The 16,252-nt window shown below is 37.2% G+C and overlaps 1 protein-coding gene across 1 annotated transcript; it reads right to left on the bottom strand.

The window, feature by feature from the left end:
• Nucleotides 1-13,141: 13,141 nt before the first annotated feature.
• Nucleotides 13,142-14,964, bottom strand: twist1a (twist family bHLH transcription factor 1a). Its single transcript, XM_079878063.1, has 2 exons — nt 14,263-14,964; nt 13,142-13,568 (listed from the first exon to the last, which is right to left on the bottom strand). Exon 1 carries the CDS (start codon nt 14,815-14,817, stop codon nt 14,293-14,295), a length of 525 nt encoding a protein of 174 aa, XP_079734189.1. The 5' UTR covers nt 14,818-14,964; the 3' UTR covers nt 13,142-13,568; nt 14,263-14,292.
• Nucleotides 14,965-16,252: the final 1,288 nt, after the last annotated feature.

Here is a 16,252-nt window from a genome sequence, read left to right as displayed (position 1 = left end):
AATATGGAGAGATAAAAGGAAGCCGTTCGCAGGTTGAAACTCTGTGGTGATTTCAAAACATTGTTCTGTTTGTTTGAGCAGCAACACAGCGACTGTGGCTCAGCCAATGGCGTGATGTGGGGGCGGGACCATTGATCGACCAATGGAAGGGCTATATAGCATATCTCAACTGCTTGATTATTTATATCATCGCAAAATATAAACTATGTTATCACCCAGCTCTTTATATAAAGGTGGATATATGTGACCCTGGATCACAAAACCAGTCTTATGTCGCACGGGTATAATTGTGGCAATAGCCAACAAAACATTGTAAGAGTCAAAATTATAGATTTTTCTTTTATGCCAAAAATCATTAGGATATTAAGTAAAGATCATGTTCCATACAACCATACATCAATGCAAAGATTATGTATTCAGCTTTCAGATGATGTATAAATCTCAATTTAAAATAAATTACCCATAAGACTGGTCCAGGGTCACATATTAGTATATGTCCAACTTTATATATATATATATATATATATATATATATATATATATATATATACAGTGCTATGCATAAGTTTAGACACCCATGCTAAAGTTGACTAAAAAGAGGAATAAAAAATCATCTTTGGAAATTGAACAATGCATTAATTAAAAAAAATTGGAAAAATCCAACCTTCTTGGACACCAATTTTCTTTGTGAATGAATAATGTATCGTAAATAAATGTTCTTCCTTAAAATACAGGGTGCATAAGTCTGGACACCCCTATGTTAAATTCCCATAGAGGCAAACAGATTTTTATTTTTAAAGGCCAGTTACTTCATGGATCCAGGATACTATGCATCCTGATAAAGTTCCCTTGGCCTCTGGAATTAAAATAGCCCCACATCATCACATAGCCTTCACCATACCTAGAGATTGGCATGGGGTACTTTCCATAAGATCATCTCTCAATGCAAATCAAACCAGCTATTAGGCTAACTGAAATAAAACCATGCCAATCTCTAGGTATGGTGAAGGCTATGTGATGATGTGGGGCTATTTTAATTCCAAAGGCCAAGGGAACTTTATCAGGATGCATAGTATCCTAAAAAAACACACAAAAAAAATACTTAAAAATAAAAATCTGCCTGCCTCTATGGGAATTTAACATAGGGGTGTACTCACTTATGCACCCTGTATTTTAAGGAAGAACATTTATTTATTTACGATACATTATTCATTCACAAAGATAATTGGTGTCCTTAAAGGTTGGATTTTTCCTAATTTTTTAAATTAAGGCATTAAGTTCAATTTCCAAAAGATGATTTTTTATTCCTCTTTTTAGTCAACTTTAGCATGGGTGTCTAAACTTATGCATAGCACTGTATATAGCCCATATCTCTGCTGTTTGATTGCTTATATTAATATATTATAAACGTTAACATCATGAATTTCTGTAAAACTGCTTTGAAAAGTATGTTGTGAAAAGTGCTATGTTTGACTGGAGAAGACTCCACCTTTAGTGATTCTATGTGTGCTGCTGTTTTGTGTGTAAATTAGTGTTTTTTGAATGATTAATATAAAAGAACCAGTTCATAAGTTCAGTTCATGAATCTGTCATTGAGGACATTGCAAGAGAAAAATGTTTTTAGTTTACCGTCTTCGCATTGAATAGAGATGCACGAAACACTCTCAGAATATTTTGATGCAGTGTCAGTTTTAACTGTTAATGCAACTGAAAGCTTGGGTTTTCCCTCATCTGCATTTTACTGTTCATAAAGGAATTCATAAGGCAGCGTTGGCAGAACAGTAGAGAAAGGAAAGCGGAAAAAATGAAGGAACTTTTTTTCTTTCATTAATTATGGTTTGAACTTTGGCTTAAATATTCCCAAACAGGACATAATTACAGGTTTTAATGAAGACGAGGTTTAATGTAACAAATCTTACAGATCCCCAAGCAACATCAGCATGCTAGAGGTTTCCATGGTTGTTTACACGTTGCTATGGTGGGCTGTGTGGTTGCTAGGTGGTTGTTTAGTCAAAAGAGGTATCATTCATGTCTGTCGCACAAATGGCACAACGTTTAATTCTCAGGGTTAGGGGTTTGACAACTTAACTCTTAAGTATGAGCAGCAATGCTTGACTTAGCAAAGCAAACACTACTAAAAACTAATTTAACACGCAAACGGATCCCTGGGAAGAGGGAGGAACGGAGACCTAATGAGGAAGGATTTACAATGCCCCACTGAGACATGAAACCCCAGTTTGGGCTATTAAAACCTCTTATCTGTCCTCAACTTTTAACTTGAGCTTCACACTTCTGTATAGTTGGGCTGGGTTTGAGGGTGCGAGAGGCTCTTTTACCCCTGCGGGGGGGCAGAAACGCAGGGGTGATGAAGTTGTTGTTGGTTCAGACTGCATGGGGCGATGGACCATCTGTTTCAGGTTTTCCGTCTTTACTTTTCTCTTTCTCTGTGGCGTAATGGTGCATGCAAAGCAGCAGGAGATACCTGCTCCTGACCTCCAGAAACCTCAGACGCAGACTTGGGTTTAGATCATAGAATGAACACAATTACTACTGAATCGGCCCATTTTTCCCAAATGTTCTCATGCTGTATTTAAAAAAAAAGATGTGAATGATATTTGAATGTTTTAACTAATGAATGTCACTTCATTTCTATTTTCTGAGTATGAATTATCGTATGCAATACAAGCACTGTAAAAGGTTTTGCCACAAACTTCGTCATGCTGATGTCGTCACGAGACAGCTTTTCACCTCAACGATAAAACATCGTCACGTTTTAATATCGCGAGAGCTCGTCACAACCCTTGTTCTTCTGAATGCAGCAAAGTTTAGGGTTCATGTAAACAGAGATTTCAGAATCTGAAATCAGATTGGATTCATTCGAATTGACAATAAATAGTGCATGTAACATAACTAATGAAATCAAATTTAATATAATGAATATATAAATTATATAAAAAGAGCATTATTCCTGCATGGACATATGGAGATAAGCACACTTCTGGCACTCTAAAAGGGATTGTTCACCCAAAAATGAAAATTCTGTCTTCATTTACTCACCCTTATGTTGTTCAAACCGGTGTGACTTTCTTTTGAGGAACACAAAAGAAAATATTTTGAAATATAGGGTGAATTCAGGTTGATTAGGATATTTTTTGCCATTGAGATGACTGGAAAAAAGTGTCCCAATCAACCCAAATTCACCCTGTGTTTTTTTTTTTGTTTTTTTTTCTCCATACAATTAAAGTCCAATGGTATATGGATCCCAACGTTCTTCAAAATATCTTCTGTTCAACAGAGGAACGAGAGAGCAGATTCAATCTGACTTGTGAACAAATTGTTCAGGACTGCATTTCCCAATAGCATTGTGAGCCTACGCAATTGGTGGAGAGCACTTGTCCCAATGCTTTCTACAAGGATAATTTGGGGAAATCTCTGGTTCAATCGATTCATTGAAAAGATCCAAAGTCCAAAGAATCACTCGTTTACAAATCAGACTAATGTGAAGTGTTCTCAGTGACTTGTCAACTAGCAAGACTGAATTTTCATTTGAGAAGAGCAATCAAGCAGAAATGCAGAGCGAATCGGATCAGAGTGACACCGTTTGCAAATGAATCTGGATCATGAATGAGGGCTAATAAAAGTTGAACGGCCACTTCTCAGGAATGCTTTTGAAACATGAGAAAACCTGCATTAAAACTAAAATGAATGTTTAAAAACTGGCTTTTTTCCTCTTTGAACGCAGCATGTGGAGTTTAATAGTTGCTGGTGGGTGGACTGCATGCAACTCCATTGATGGTTTTGACATTTCGTGAATCACGTTGCCATTCTTTAGCGATGACATGCATGTGTACACAACATTTTCTTAAAGGATGCAAAAAAAGAAAAATCAAGCTCACTCATTCGGAAAGATTTTTCTTTACGATTTTTAAAAGCACAGAGCAATTTTCTTGTTTCCTCTAAAGTGCTCAGACAGGATGTGAAACTGTTTGAATCACTTTTACAGCGAGTTCAACAGTTAAAACGCCGCAGCCATGACTCAGCAGTGAGTTTCCTTGCTGTCTACTGCCTACATTAGCAGCTCCCTTCTAAGGGAGCATCATGACTGACATGGAGAAGCCTTCAGTTCAAAACTACATTAGCAGAAACTCTGAGCATCATGCAAACAGCTTAGTAAAAAGTGATCATGGAAAAAGCCTTGACATAACGCATGTACCCTGAGGAACCCTACGCTGACACGTTGAAAAGAAGCAAGCATCATGCAGTCATGATGAACTTTATACACTTGTGTATCTGTTTAGCATTTCTGTCAGGGTGACAGCAGTCAACGAGGCTTAATGAAGGCCTGAAGCTTCGCCCTGGAGGGGGGCAGTTGAATGTTTGGAGGTGTCACTGAAGGCTAATTACCCCCCAGGGGGATGGAGGTCTGCATTTACCCCCCACAGATCCCCTCCAGGAAAGCCTGACAAAGATGCATTAAGCAGATCTTAAAAAAAAAAAAAGAGAAAAAACCCTCTCTGAAACGTTAACCTCCCCTGACGACACGCCGAGCGGGACGTGCTCCTTAGTTTGATACATACGCACGGGACTAAAGTGCATTGGTTGGTTACACTTTATTTGAAGGTGTCCTGAGTAATATTAATTAACAACATGTACTTACTATAGGGTTAGGGTAGGATTTGGATTTGGTTGAGGGTTAGTTTAATGTAATTATGCATTATTTACTATTATTGCTATGGTAACATGTAACGTGTAACAAGCACACTGTAAAATAGTGTTATTTGATGCAACAAGTTGAAGAGCCGATTAAGAACAAATCACAGTCTTTATCTTCTGACTACCTTCAATTATTCATTGATGTAGAAAGTGTATTCTTTAAGCTTTTTTAATGTTGTTGACTAAACAACAGTTGTCGGAATATTATAAGCTGTCATGATGGTGAACATGATTTCACCAATGAAATCGCATGTTCCTGGAACAACATTACGATATCTCAATCAGCTTTGAGAGACAAGTTTACAGTTTATGTCAGGTTTAGGCTTACGACCAGGGTTCGGTGCTTCTGCATCAGTGTTATGTCTGTGTCTGATTTTAGAGATAAGTTATGGGTAGGGTGACACACAATTTGAAGTCCATTTCTTTTTTGGTGGTTTATGTCCCTGGCCACCAGGCTGGTTTCCACTGGTCAGACTGGTCTAGTTTGATGGTTTTCGAAGGTTTCTGGGCACATACCTGACTGAATTCATCATCTCTCCAAACACTGACTGCTGAATGTAGTTATTTTATTGTTTTTTATTTTAATGCTTACATTTAAAATAGCACTTGAACATTTTGTGACAACTCAATTTCATTGTGTACAATCAGTTTAAATTTGTAAATCGGAAGTTTACTTTATCCATTGGGATTACAAGAATAATTTTATAGCAGGATGTATGGAAATCCAGATCTAGACCAAATCGGAATAGATTTAACCTTTTTTTATTTTATTTAACTTCATCCATTTGTTTAGTCTTCATATTTTTATTTATTTAGTAATTTATTACCTTACTAAATTAAAACATAAAATGCTTTATTATTTGCATAGAAAAGTTACATTCCTCAAATTACATTTTTTGGGAATGTATACATTGTGTGTTTTAATTTAACTTAAACCAGCAAACCCCCTAGGCTGGTTTAGGCTGGTTTAAGCTGGTCTTTTCAGCCAGGAAATTAGATTTTTGTCACTTTTTATTGATAGGATTGAGAAATGTGAACATTCGAACTCCATAACCCATGACCACTGCTCCAACAAACTCACACTTTTCTAATAGCTTTGGATCAATCACCAGATGTCCCACGCTGCACAAATCTGTCTTTAAAACTGACTTGACATGTTAAACATCCAGATCATACCACAATTATGTTAATTTGTGCTGAATCTGTGAACACAAAACCAAACCGTGGACCTCGAGAACAATGCGCTGTGTTTGTCAACCAAGAACAAAAAGTGTGTGTTTGATCCAGCCCATCAGATTTTCCTGGCGAGTGGTGTGAAAACGCAGAGGGCTAGTTTCAGGGACCAGTCTAATTAAAATATTTCACTTATAAAAGTTTCCAGTGGATAGATTTGACCTTGTGTGCATTCCAGCTATTCAGGGGAATAAAGCAGGGCAAATGCATGCTCATAACTTTCTGTTCCAAGCAGGGATCTCATCCAGAGGAGAAACAGAGGAAGTCAGAGGGGAGTTGGCTTCATACATCTTAGTGAAACAGGTCAGTAAGTGACTCAGTCCTTTATATTCTCTTGCTCCTCCAGAACATCATTCTTCAAATGGGGGTGTTCATGTGACTACAGGCACTTTTTGTTCCAGTGGTTGATTTTTATTAAAACTATCCGATTTCAGCTTTTTCTTTTTGTTATATGAAGGTCACATTAAACATTTCTTGTGTATTTAGCAGATGCTTTTATCTGAAGTGACTTATATTGCATTAATACAGTCAAGGTACACTCATAGGAAAAAAGCACAGCTGTCACTGGGGCGGGACTCTTTTAAAAGGTACACTTTTGTACCTTATTTACCCCTAAAGTATATTAGTACCTTTTGACTAATATAATTCTTCTAATAGTTTTTTTTTTTTTTTGAGAGAGAGTGTGCAGTATATATATATATATTTTTTTTTTTATCAAGTCATGCTAGCGCTGTGTTAAAACCATCTTGGAAACTTTTCTTAATCGTTTATTTGTGCTACTTTTCAAATGTCTTTCAATAAAAATATTTTATTGTTTTGCCTAGATTATCCCCAACTTTCAATCTTTGAAAATTCATCATAAAAATATGAATTATTAGATTTTTAAAGGTGTGATGGTCTGGGCTCATGACATGGATTTTTTTTTTTTTAAAGATTATTTTCCTTGAGGTTTACTCATAATGTTAATATTAACAATAAAAAGAATCTATGTGAAAAAAAAAAATTTGTCTTCAACCTCATCTTGACCCTCTGTTGGAAATGATCATTTTCAAGGTTTGGTGGAGACAATGGGGTTCAACTGTTTGGTTACTGACATTCTTCAAAATATCATCTTTTGTGTTCAACAAAATAAAGAAATTCATACAGGTTTGGTTTGGAACAACTTGAGGGTGAGTAAATTATGACAGAATTTTAATTTTTGTGTGAACTGTCCCTTTAAGGCTTGTCAGTAAATGGTCACTGTTATGATTGGATAATTCCATTGCATAGGAAAACATCACACATTTTGAAAACATTATCCATATATAAAGCATTATGCATTATAAAATTGTTTACTTACAGTTTGCAATGAAGCCCTAGCTGCTGTGTGCAGTCAAATGCTCCAAACAAACATATAATCCTCTGACGCGATTCAGGACGCCATTGTGAATAAACCATCCAGTTCCTGACGCTGGTGTCCTTCTGAAGTCTGAACAGCAGATATGCATTTGTCCAGATGTTAGGCCGCAGGCTCAAGCGTGTGGAGTAGGTCAGGAACTGAACACATCTGTAAACTGTATCCAGTGTAGACAGTGTCAGTGATTAGAATGGGTTCTGTTTGCTTTTGACGCGATGCTCGTGTTGAAGACGAGCCGTTAAGCGATTGAATGCCAATGGGCGGGGCTTATGGTGCAATGATGTAAAACTGTTGGTCCATGTCTTGATTTAGAGGCAGTCATATGCAAATGTATTTTTTTTTTTTAAAAAACCTTTCAATATTTACTGAGTGATTAATACTTTAATCAAATTGTAGCATTTCCATTTTCTCAAGCTGTTATTTTGTCAAATTATGCAAAACGTTTACATTAATGGTGCCTATTTAGGGCACATAGAAATCTTGGCAATATTGTCAATAACCTTATCAAGACAAAGAAGTTGACCATTTTATACCACAAATGTTACAATTTAAATACATTTAAATTTGGAGGTTGTTACACCTATATTGTTTTTCTAATAATTCGATGGACATTTATCATATTCTATGACTAATTTCAATTTCCCAAAGCGCCTATAATTGAAGAAACATCCTCTATATAAAATCTCCCCATCACTGAAATCTTTTGGACAGCGACAGGATGATTTAAGGTTGAGTTAAAATTGTTTACCCCCTTCAAACGTATTTCAGGGGGCAACTGGCAAACATCAACAAACATCAGACAAAAGGCCTTTTATTTTGCATGAAAGTTTGTGATGTCTTTGTGTACACTGATCTGCATTCTGATTGTCTGTTTATTCTCATAGAAACCGCACTGATGGGCAGGTAGATGTGAGCTGGCGGTCTGTAAACTGTATTGTGTGCCACATGTAGGGTGGCACAGTGATGCCAATTCAGCTGCCTGGGTGGTACACATATACACAATAACCCCACTATTGCCAAACACACATGGCCGTGACCAGCCACTTAAAGTCTGGTATTGGCGTAATGCCTGGGATGTGAGGCACTCTTGTGTTTTGTGGGGCTTTATAAGAAAGATTCTTTATTTATCAGACACATTCAAAGTGATTTACAGAACATTTTACCACATAGACAATCTCCTGCTGGAGTAAAATCTATTTTTGGGGGTTTAAACCTACAACCTTTTGGGTTTTAAACACAAACACTTGTGTAGACGCAACATGCAACATAAAGTTGTGTTCAATTTGCAGCTTAATTTGGCCGACGTGTAAAGAAACCAACAACTTTCTGTTTTGTTTTTAATAGATAGATTATACCACACTAAGAGATGGACGTGAGCAAAACTGAATCAAATATGCCTACCCTCAAAACCTTGTGCAACCAGTATTTCACATATTGCTCAAGGCCGCTTGATTTCTGAAAATATCTTGAATTCCTGTTATTGTGTGGGATGACTTTTAACACCAATAAAATGTCTCGGTTACGTTTGTGCATTTTTAAGGTTTCTTATTGAGGCATGTTTGCAGTAAAACAACCGACGATCAGAGCGCCTTTAAACATCAGAGGGAAAATATGCCTCTGAAATATGGTTATATGAGTTTTTAGCATCCCACTAAAAAATGAACACGCATTATCACTGCAGAATTCTGAATATTGGACGATATTAATCTCTTAAGGGAAACGGCAGCATGCAGGTGTTCATCAAGGTCCTCCATGCATACATGCTGTGCACAGCTGCATATTGCAGTACTATATGAGTATGATAGTATGCCATTCCAAGCACAACCTGATATAGGGATGAATTATCTGCAGCTCCTTTTCTCTTGAATATGAGCGAAATGTAATGCGCTGAATCTCTGGACACAATTAAAACAAGCACACATGATCTGGCTGCTCATAATAATTTAAATATGATTGGAATCTGCTATATGATCAGAGCTGCGTGGCATGAAAGAGCTGAATCCATGTGGTTCCGCTTACAACCCAGAACCCAGTAAATCAGAGATGAAAAGGCCTTCGCTCAAATCAAATTATATATTAATCTAGTCTTCCAGGACGGACATGCTTTGTTGAGCTGAGCCGTTTGAGGTATCGTTGTGTGCTAGAAGTTTCCATTGAGCAGAGAAGACACGAAATGAAAGCAGCATGTCGTGAACAATCTCACCTCAACTAAAGCTACAACAGTCAAGAATATCTACAGCCGACCCTTGACCTCACTGCTGAATCAAAAGGTTCTTCATGTGTTCTGCTGATAATCAAGATTGTGTTTTAAACCTTCTTGATCTGTTGAATCTGATTTTAGTTGTGCTTATGTTTGGCATCTCAGAGACATTTAATATTATTAGGATGAAATTAGGGGCCCATATGCACATGTATACCCTGCATACAGATGCTATACGCCACTGTGAAAGGGTTAAAGGCCCATTTACACCAAGAACGATAACTATAATAGCGTCCATTCTGTTTTTTTTTTTTAAGCGTGAGCTTGTCTGTCACTTTAAATGCTAAACTTAATAATAATAAATAATAATGCTTAAAAAAACTTTAAATGCTCAACCTTGTTACAGCAGGATGGAATCTGATTGGCTCAGTGTCAATGTTTTCATGGTGCATCAGCTGGATAAAATCGTTCTGAAAGTGATTCCAACGATATCGTTTCTATGTGCCATTATCGTTATAGTTGTGGTGTGAACTATTCTATTCTTAAAATATTGAGAACGATTTTTAGAAATATCTTATCGTTGTTGTCCTTGGTGTGAACGGACCTTTAGGTTACGATAACGAAAAAATATCTAGTTCTAAAAATTATAAATGTAAAAGAATAGTCCACACACCATGATAACGGCACAGAGAAATTACATTGCTGGAATCATTTTTAGAACGATTTTTTTTTTCAGCTGATTAACAATAAAAACATTGACAGCCAATCAGAATCCATCATGCTTTAAAGAGCTCGAGCATTTAAAGCGGCAGACGATAAAACTGCAGCGCGCGCCTAAAATAAACAGAATTATATCGTCCGCTGGTGTGAAGCTGATGGAGTTATCATTATGGTTATCTTAGTTATCGTTCTTGATGTGAACGGGCCTTTACTCTTGATATTTATACATACAGTATGTGTTCATTTCAACATTAAAAACTTCACCATGAACACTCGGCGCCTGACAATGTAGGCCTACAAATGTTTTGCTCTTTTTTTCTACAAAAACACCTGGTTTTTTTATATCAAATTTAGCAAATCTTATATTTTTTATATATAAATATATGAAGTGGAAAAATGTGTGTAAGATATTTAGAAATGTCCGTGTAAAAGTAACGTTAATACCTTATACTTTAACCTTATACTATACTAAAACCTTATACTTGTCCGCACTTACCCAACATCAAAGCATGACAAAATAAACAGTAAAAATGACTTTTCACTGTTTTCTGTTTCACTGATTATTCTGACACTGAATATTATTTAGTGCTGTTTAATAGCCTGTTTATTAGTGCTGTATAGCCTATTTTTGCATTAGTCTACCAAAACTTATAATATACAAATACAAATATTACTGTTAAATTAAGTCAAGCACCTTTATACTTAAAAAAAAAAAAAAAAAAAAAATTACATCAGTTTGGAAAATAGCTGTAGCCTACAGCTCAAGCTCTTACAATTTACCCAAATGCTATATATGTGATCTAACAATCTGCCATTTATAAATTTCTTTTTACACATTATTTCAATTTTGTAGGCTTCTACTTTGAACCGAGATCAGATGAGCAGTGCATTAATGTCTTTTGGCCTCTGAGTTTTAAATCATGATGTTAAAGCCATCAGTTCGAGCGGCTGTGTGCGCGTGCGTGTGCGCGTGCACTGCTGTACAATTCACATGGACCAGGAATTTCATGCAGTCAAGTCCACAGAGGTGAGAGTTTCTCAAGTTCAACACAACACGGACATGCTCATTTGAAGATGGTGAATCGAATCAGCTCGGCGAATCTCCACTGCCCTACAGGTCAGATGCTTTTACATCAACATTCGTCAAATCGTTTAACTGGACAAGCCTGCTTCACTCCTGCTTTTACACTTCATATTTCAAACGCTCACGCAGAAGGCCCGAGTGCATGTAAATAAACGGCAGTGCTTGATTTGGTTTTCTTTTCTTTCTGAACGTACAATAAAAACAGGAACATTCTCTCCGATTTCATAATTCATATTGCCTTTATTTTCATTCGAAAAAGCACTGAAATTAACATGATCACGAAACACACTCCAGCCATGCCAACAAAAGCAAAACTGCAGCATATCCAGCTCAAGTTTGAGAGAATTAATTACCAGAGGCATTCTGCAGTATATCCTCAACGAGTGATGAAATCCCTGCTAAACTCCAACACAATCCAAAGCAAAAGAGAGAAAGAAAAAATCCTAGACTTTTCCATGTGCTTTCGCCGGTCAAAGTTTGCGCGCGCATAACCTTTCCACAAACATCAGGTTTATCATTCCATCATTATCCCATCGAGTCTGACTTCTTTTAAAGAAACTCAACGCATATTTGTGTCAGACCGAATGCGTGCATGTGAAGGCGGGTCTGTGCAACTCAACATCTGTTCTATTCACGTGACGTTAAGAAAAATATTAACAACATCTGGTAAAAATAAGTTTGATTCAGGTGCTTGAGCTCCCTCTTTCACTCGCTCTCTTTCTGCCTGTCCAATTCCCCAAACCCCTGGATTTGAACGTGTTTCTGACTGGAAATCGAGATCAGTGACAGCAGAAACAATCACACCCTGCGTGCGTGTCTTTGAAAACTAGACATCTTAATATTCTATAGGCCTACTAAAAAAATATACGGAGGATTTTTGTGGCGATCATTTATAGGCTAGGCTACTTTACAATAATTATCATATATCAAAACCTATTTTTTTATAGCCGATTCGTTTGCCTCATTTAAATGTAAGCCTATTTTTTATTAATAGCCTATTATAATTCCTTCATTTTTATTGTTTGATGATTTATCGGTTGATAATATTTCTCTCTGGATCGGTAAAAGACTCTCGGTTGTAAAATGCTCGTGTTTGGCTGTTTTGACCCTCTCCGTGACCTTCCCGACCCTCCATTTTATAGACATCTGGGAATTCCATAGATGTTTGGAGCCGTTACACACCTTCACATGATTCTTCACAACATCTGAACGCTTTCCCAGACCTCCTGTCATATGCTGTCCTTTTGGGTTCAAATGCCCGCGCAAAATGACACAAATGTCTCAATGACTGCAGAAATATGTATTCTTTATATGTTATTCTTCCCTGATGTGTTTTCATTTGTTATAGTAGAAAATAACATGCACATATAATTTGTGTGTAGGCTATTAGAACAGTTTTTGTATTTAATTCGTCCAAATGTTTAAAATCATTACTAGGCTAAATAAAATGACAGATTTTGGGCGAAAACCACTCGAAAATATTTATTATAATAATAAAGATAAATAGCATAGGCTAGTTAGAATTATCCTCTTTTTTTAATGTTAAATAGTTTGAAATATTTTCCTTGCGAAATATCTAAATATGTCATTTTCATAACAGCATCTTAATACTTATGTGAGCTGAGTATTAAATAAACATAATTTAAAACAACGGCAACTCATGCAGGCAAGTAGGCTACCTATATTTTTATTTTTAGTTGTTTCTGTGTACAAACTACTTTTCGTTTTTGTATGTATTTTTGAAATCCCTTCATATTGCAAAACTGCAATAACAACATGCTAAAATAGGTACGTTTCAAACCATGTTTTATTGCAGAAAATATACACATATGTACATCGTAATTAAAATAGAAAATGCATGTAGACACCAGATCTCTCTGCATTGACAATCATTAATAAATAAATAAATGTCTTTTCTAGGACCAGTCAAAGAAAGTGTTGACGCAGATATGAGCCGATTCTGTTCTTTCTTTCAGAAATAAATACGACGACACGTCAGATGTGCAGTGAGTCTCTGCTGCTCGACAGAAGCACATGTTTTCCACATTCCCCCAGATCTGACTGTAATTCCTGCTCGCATGTCGTAGTTCACAACTGTAAGTGCTTGCAACGACGTCATGATGCTCCAGAACTTTCCCTTTATAATCCTCATTTTCGCCATTGTTTTCGTGTCGCTCCTTCCAGTGAGTCCAGCTGAGTTCTGACTGCTTATGGCGGAAAACCTGAAACAAAACATGAAAGTGTGTTAGAAAAAAAATTCATGCAACATTTATCTAATAATAACATGCATTTAATTCCTTAACTTAATAGTATTTATGACATAGACAATACCAGGATAAATACAGTTTGCAAAATCCCCCCAACTTTGGTTGCACGAGAAAATATTTCCAAATTATAGCCTAATTATTGGTGCTGAATTGCCTTTTTGTTTATGCTCCTCAAAGAACTGTGTTTTTAAAATGCATTGAGAATCTTTTAATCATAACAGGTTCTTTAGGAATAGTTTATCAGCCAAAGGTTTAGACACATTTACTCGTTCTTTATTAGGCCTATCACTCATTTCTACATTGCACAATAATAATAAAACCATTCAAACTAACATTAAGTAACACAGAATGAAGCATGTGGATGATAGTGACCCAAACATGTGAAAGCTGAAAATGAAATCTTTCCTTGGGATGCTAAATCTTTATCCTGGGATGCTTTTAAACGCTATTGTGGGAAGAGAATTTGATGATGAATCCTTCACTATCATCCACTCAAACTAAAGAAAATATATAGGCTATGACTATATTTGTCTACGAAACAAATGTGAAACATTTAAACTTCTCGAAGTTTTTTAAGACAAGTGTGTCCAGATATTTCGACTGGTAGACTATCATCCGAAAAGCCTTCATTTGAAAGTGCATTGCATACCGTGCTGCATCAGAAGCGCGCGTCCGTGCATTAGTGTGATGTTGACATGGACCACGCGCCCTCCATTCTCCACACGGAAAACGCGTAACTGAGTCTCTCGTGCGCCACATAACTGCAGCTGGACATCTTGGAGTCCAGCTCGTCGCTCTGCAGAACCTGGCAGAGGAAATCAATGTACCGGGCGGCCAGTTTGAGAGTCTGTATCTTGCTGAGTTTGTCCGAGGGTAACGTGGGGATGATTTTGCGCAGAGACGCGAACGCCTCGTTCAGAGACTGAGTCCTCTGACGCTCGCGCACGTTCGCCATGACGCGCTGCGTCTGCAGGTCCTCCAGAGACTGCGGGCTGTCGTCGCCGCTGTTGCTGAGCTTCTTGCTTCTCTTCCCGGGAGTGGGACTGTCGGAATCCTCTCCGTTCTTCCTGCTCGGGCGTCTTTTCCTGCCGCTGCTGCGTTTCTGCTGTCGCCTGTGGTCGAGCTCCTCCTCGCTGTTCCCAAGACTGTCCACTGGAGACTCCGGGGAGCTGGACTCCTCGTGCATCACCTCTTCCTCAAACATCACCTTCACAGTGAGAGGAAAAGCTCAGATATGTGTCGTGGGTTCTCTGTCTCCAGCGGGATGGGGTCAGGGTGTCTCCTCGTGCGTCACGGAGGTGTTTCTCAAACTTGAAGGGAACTTTGGAGGCTCTTATAGTCTGGAAGGCGCAAACTTTTTGGGGTGGCCTGTGATTGGACGAGAAGCGGCGTTGCGTAAGAGAGGAGAGGCGGGAGAGAGCCGAGATCCAAAAGGATTCCGTTACACAAGAAACCGTTCTTTAACTCGAGCATCACGAGCCAATCACAGCGCTCCGTCTAAACTAAACACAACATACACACAGACGATGACATACTCTGTCATACATCGATGCTGATGTTTCTGTAATTCAAATCTAAAATAGAGTAGAATAGAATCTATTTGGGGGATTTTCAGAGGTGGTGTGTGCGTTGCTGTCATACGCCAACCATATTAAAATCATAACATCCATCATGCCGTCAAAATAGTGAACTTATGATTAGTGTGATCCAACGAAAATACTGAAACATTCAATACTGAGACATGTGTTGACACATTTATTATAGGCTGGTGATTAATTTTGAGAAATGAGCTGCTGAACTGAATATATTTTGCCTTTTAGTCTGTAGATGCAGTAGAATACAATAGAATATTTGGCATTGAATGCATTTCTTATATACCAACAAGCACACATCAAACACTAACAATGTCATTATGTCAACATTATAATTATTATAAAATACTGAAACATTTGATATTGAAATATGTGTTGACAAATGTATTATATGCTGGTGATTAATTTTGATAAATGAGCTGCTGAACTGAACATATTTAGCCTTTTAGTCTTTAGAAGTTGTACAATACAATATAATAGAACAGAATAGAATATTTGGCATTAAGTGCATTTCTTATATACAAATAAACACACATCAAACACTAACAATGTCATTATGTCAAAATTATAATTATGATCTCACATAAATTACTGAAACATTCAGCACTGAATCTTTGGCTATTTTGCCAAATCCATTACAATGATTAATAGGCCTCTGTAATCATTAAAAATGGCTTTCAAACTGGACAGATTTCAGTGTGGTTTCTGGAATGAGTGGAGAGACTTTATGATTTGTGACCTGGCAATGTTGGACCACAAATGCTCTCAAAATACAGCGTGTAAACGTTTCAAACTGAGAATGGTCTTTGTTCAGTATAGCGATGCATTACATTCTTAATGTATTTAATGTATTCAAAATAATTGACAGCCAATTTACACACTGGCAGCTCTGAAGAACTGTCATTATTCTGAAATCCACCTCAAGTCACTGTAAAAGAAAAGAAAGCCAATCTGGTTTGGCTAAGCAGACCTCATTGTTTATTTGAGCATGTTCTGAAATGCATGTCTGTGTTAGTGTTTTTGCAGAGTCAGGTTTCCTTCTGCCGC

The sequence above is a fragment of the Squalius cephalus genome (genome assembly GCF_949319135.1).
Source record: "Squalius cephalus genome assembly, chromosome: 8".
Classification (NCBI taxonomy): domain Eukaryota; kingdom Metazoa; phylum Chordata; class Actinopteri; order Cypriniformes; family Leuciscidae; genus Squalius; species Squalius cephalus.
This window is presented reverse-complemented; position numbering and strand designations above follow the sequence as displayed.

What these genes read in the sequence shown, in the direction of transcription:
- twist1a (XM_079878063.1), bottom strand. Translation starts at nt 14,817, where the DNA reads ATGTTTGAGGAAGAGGTGATGCACGAGGAGTCCAGCTCCCCGGAGTCT.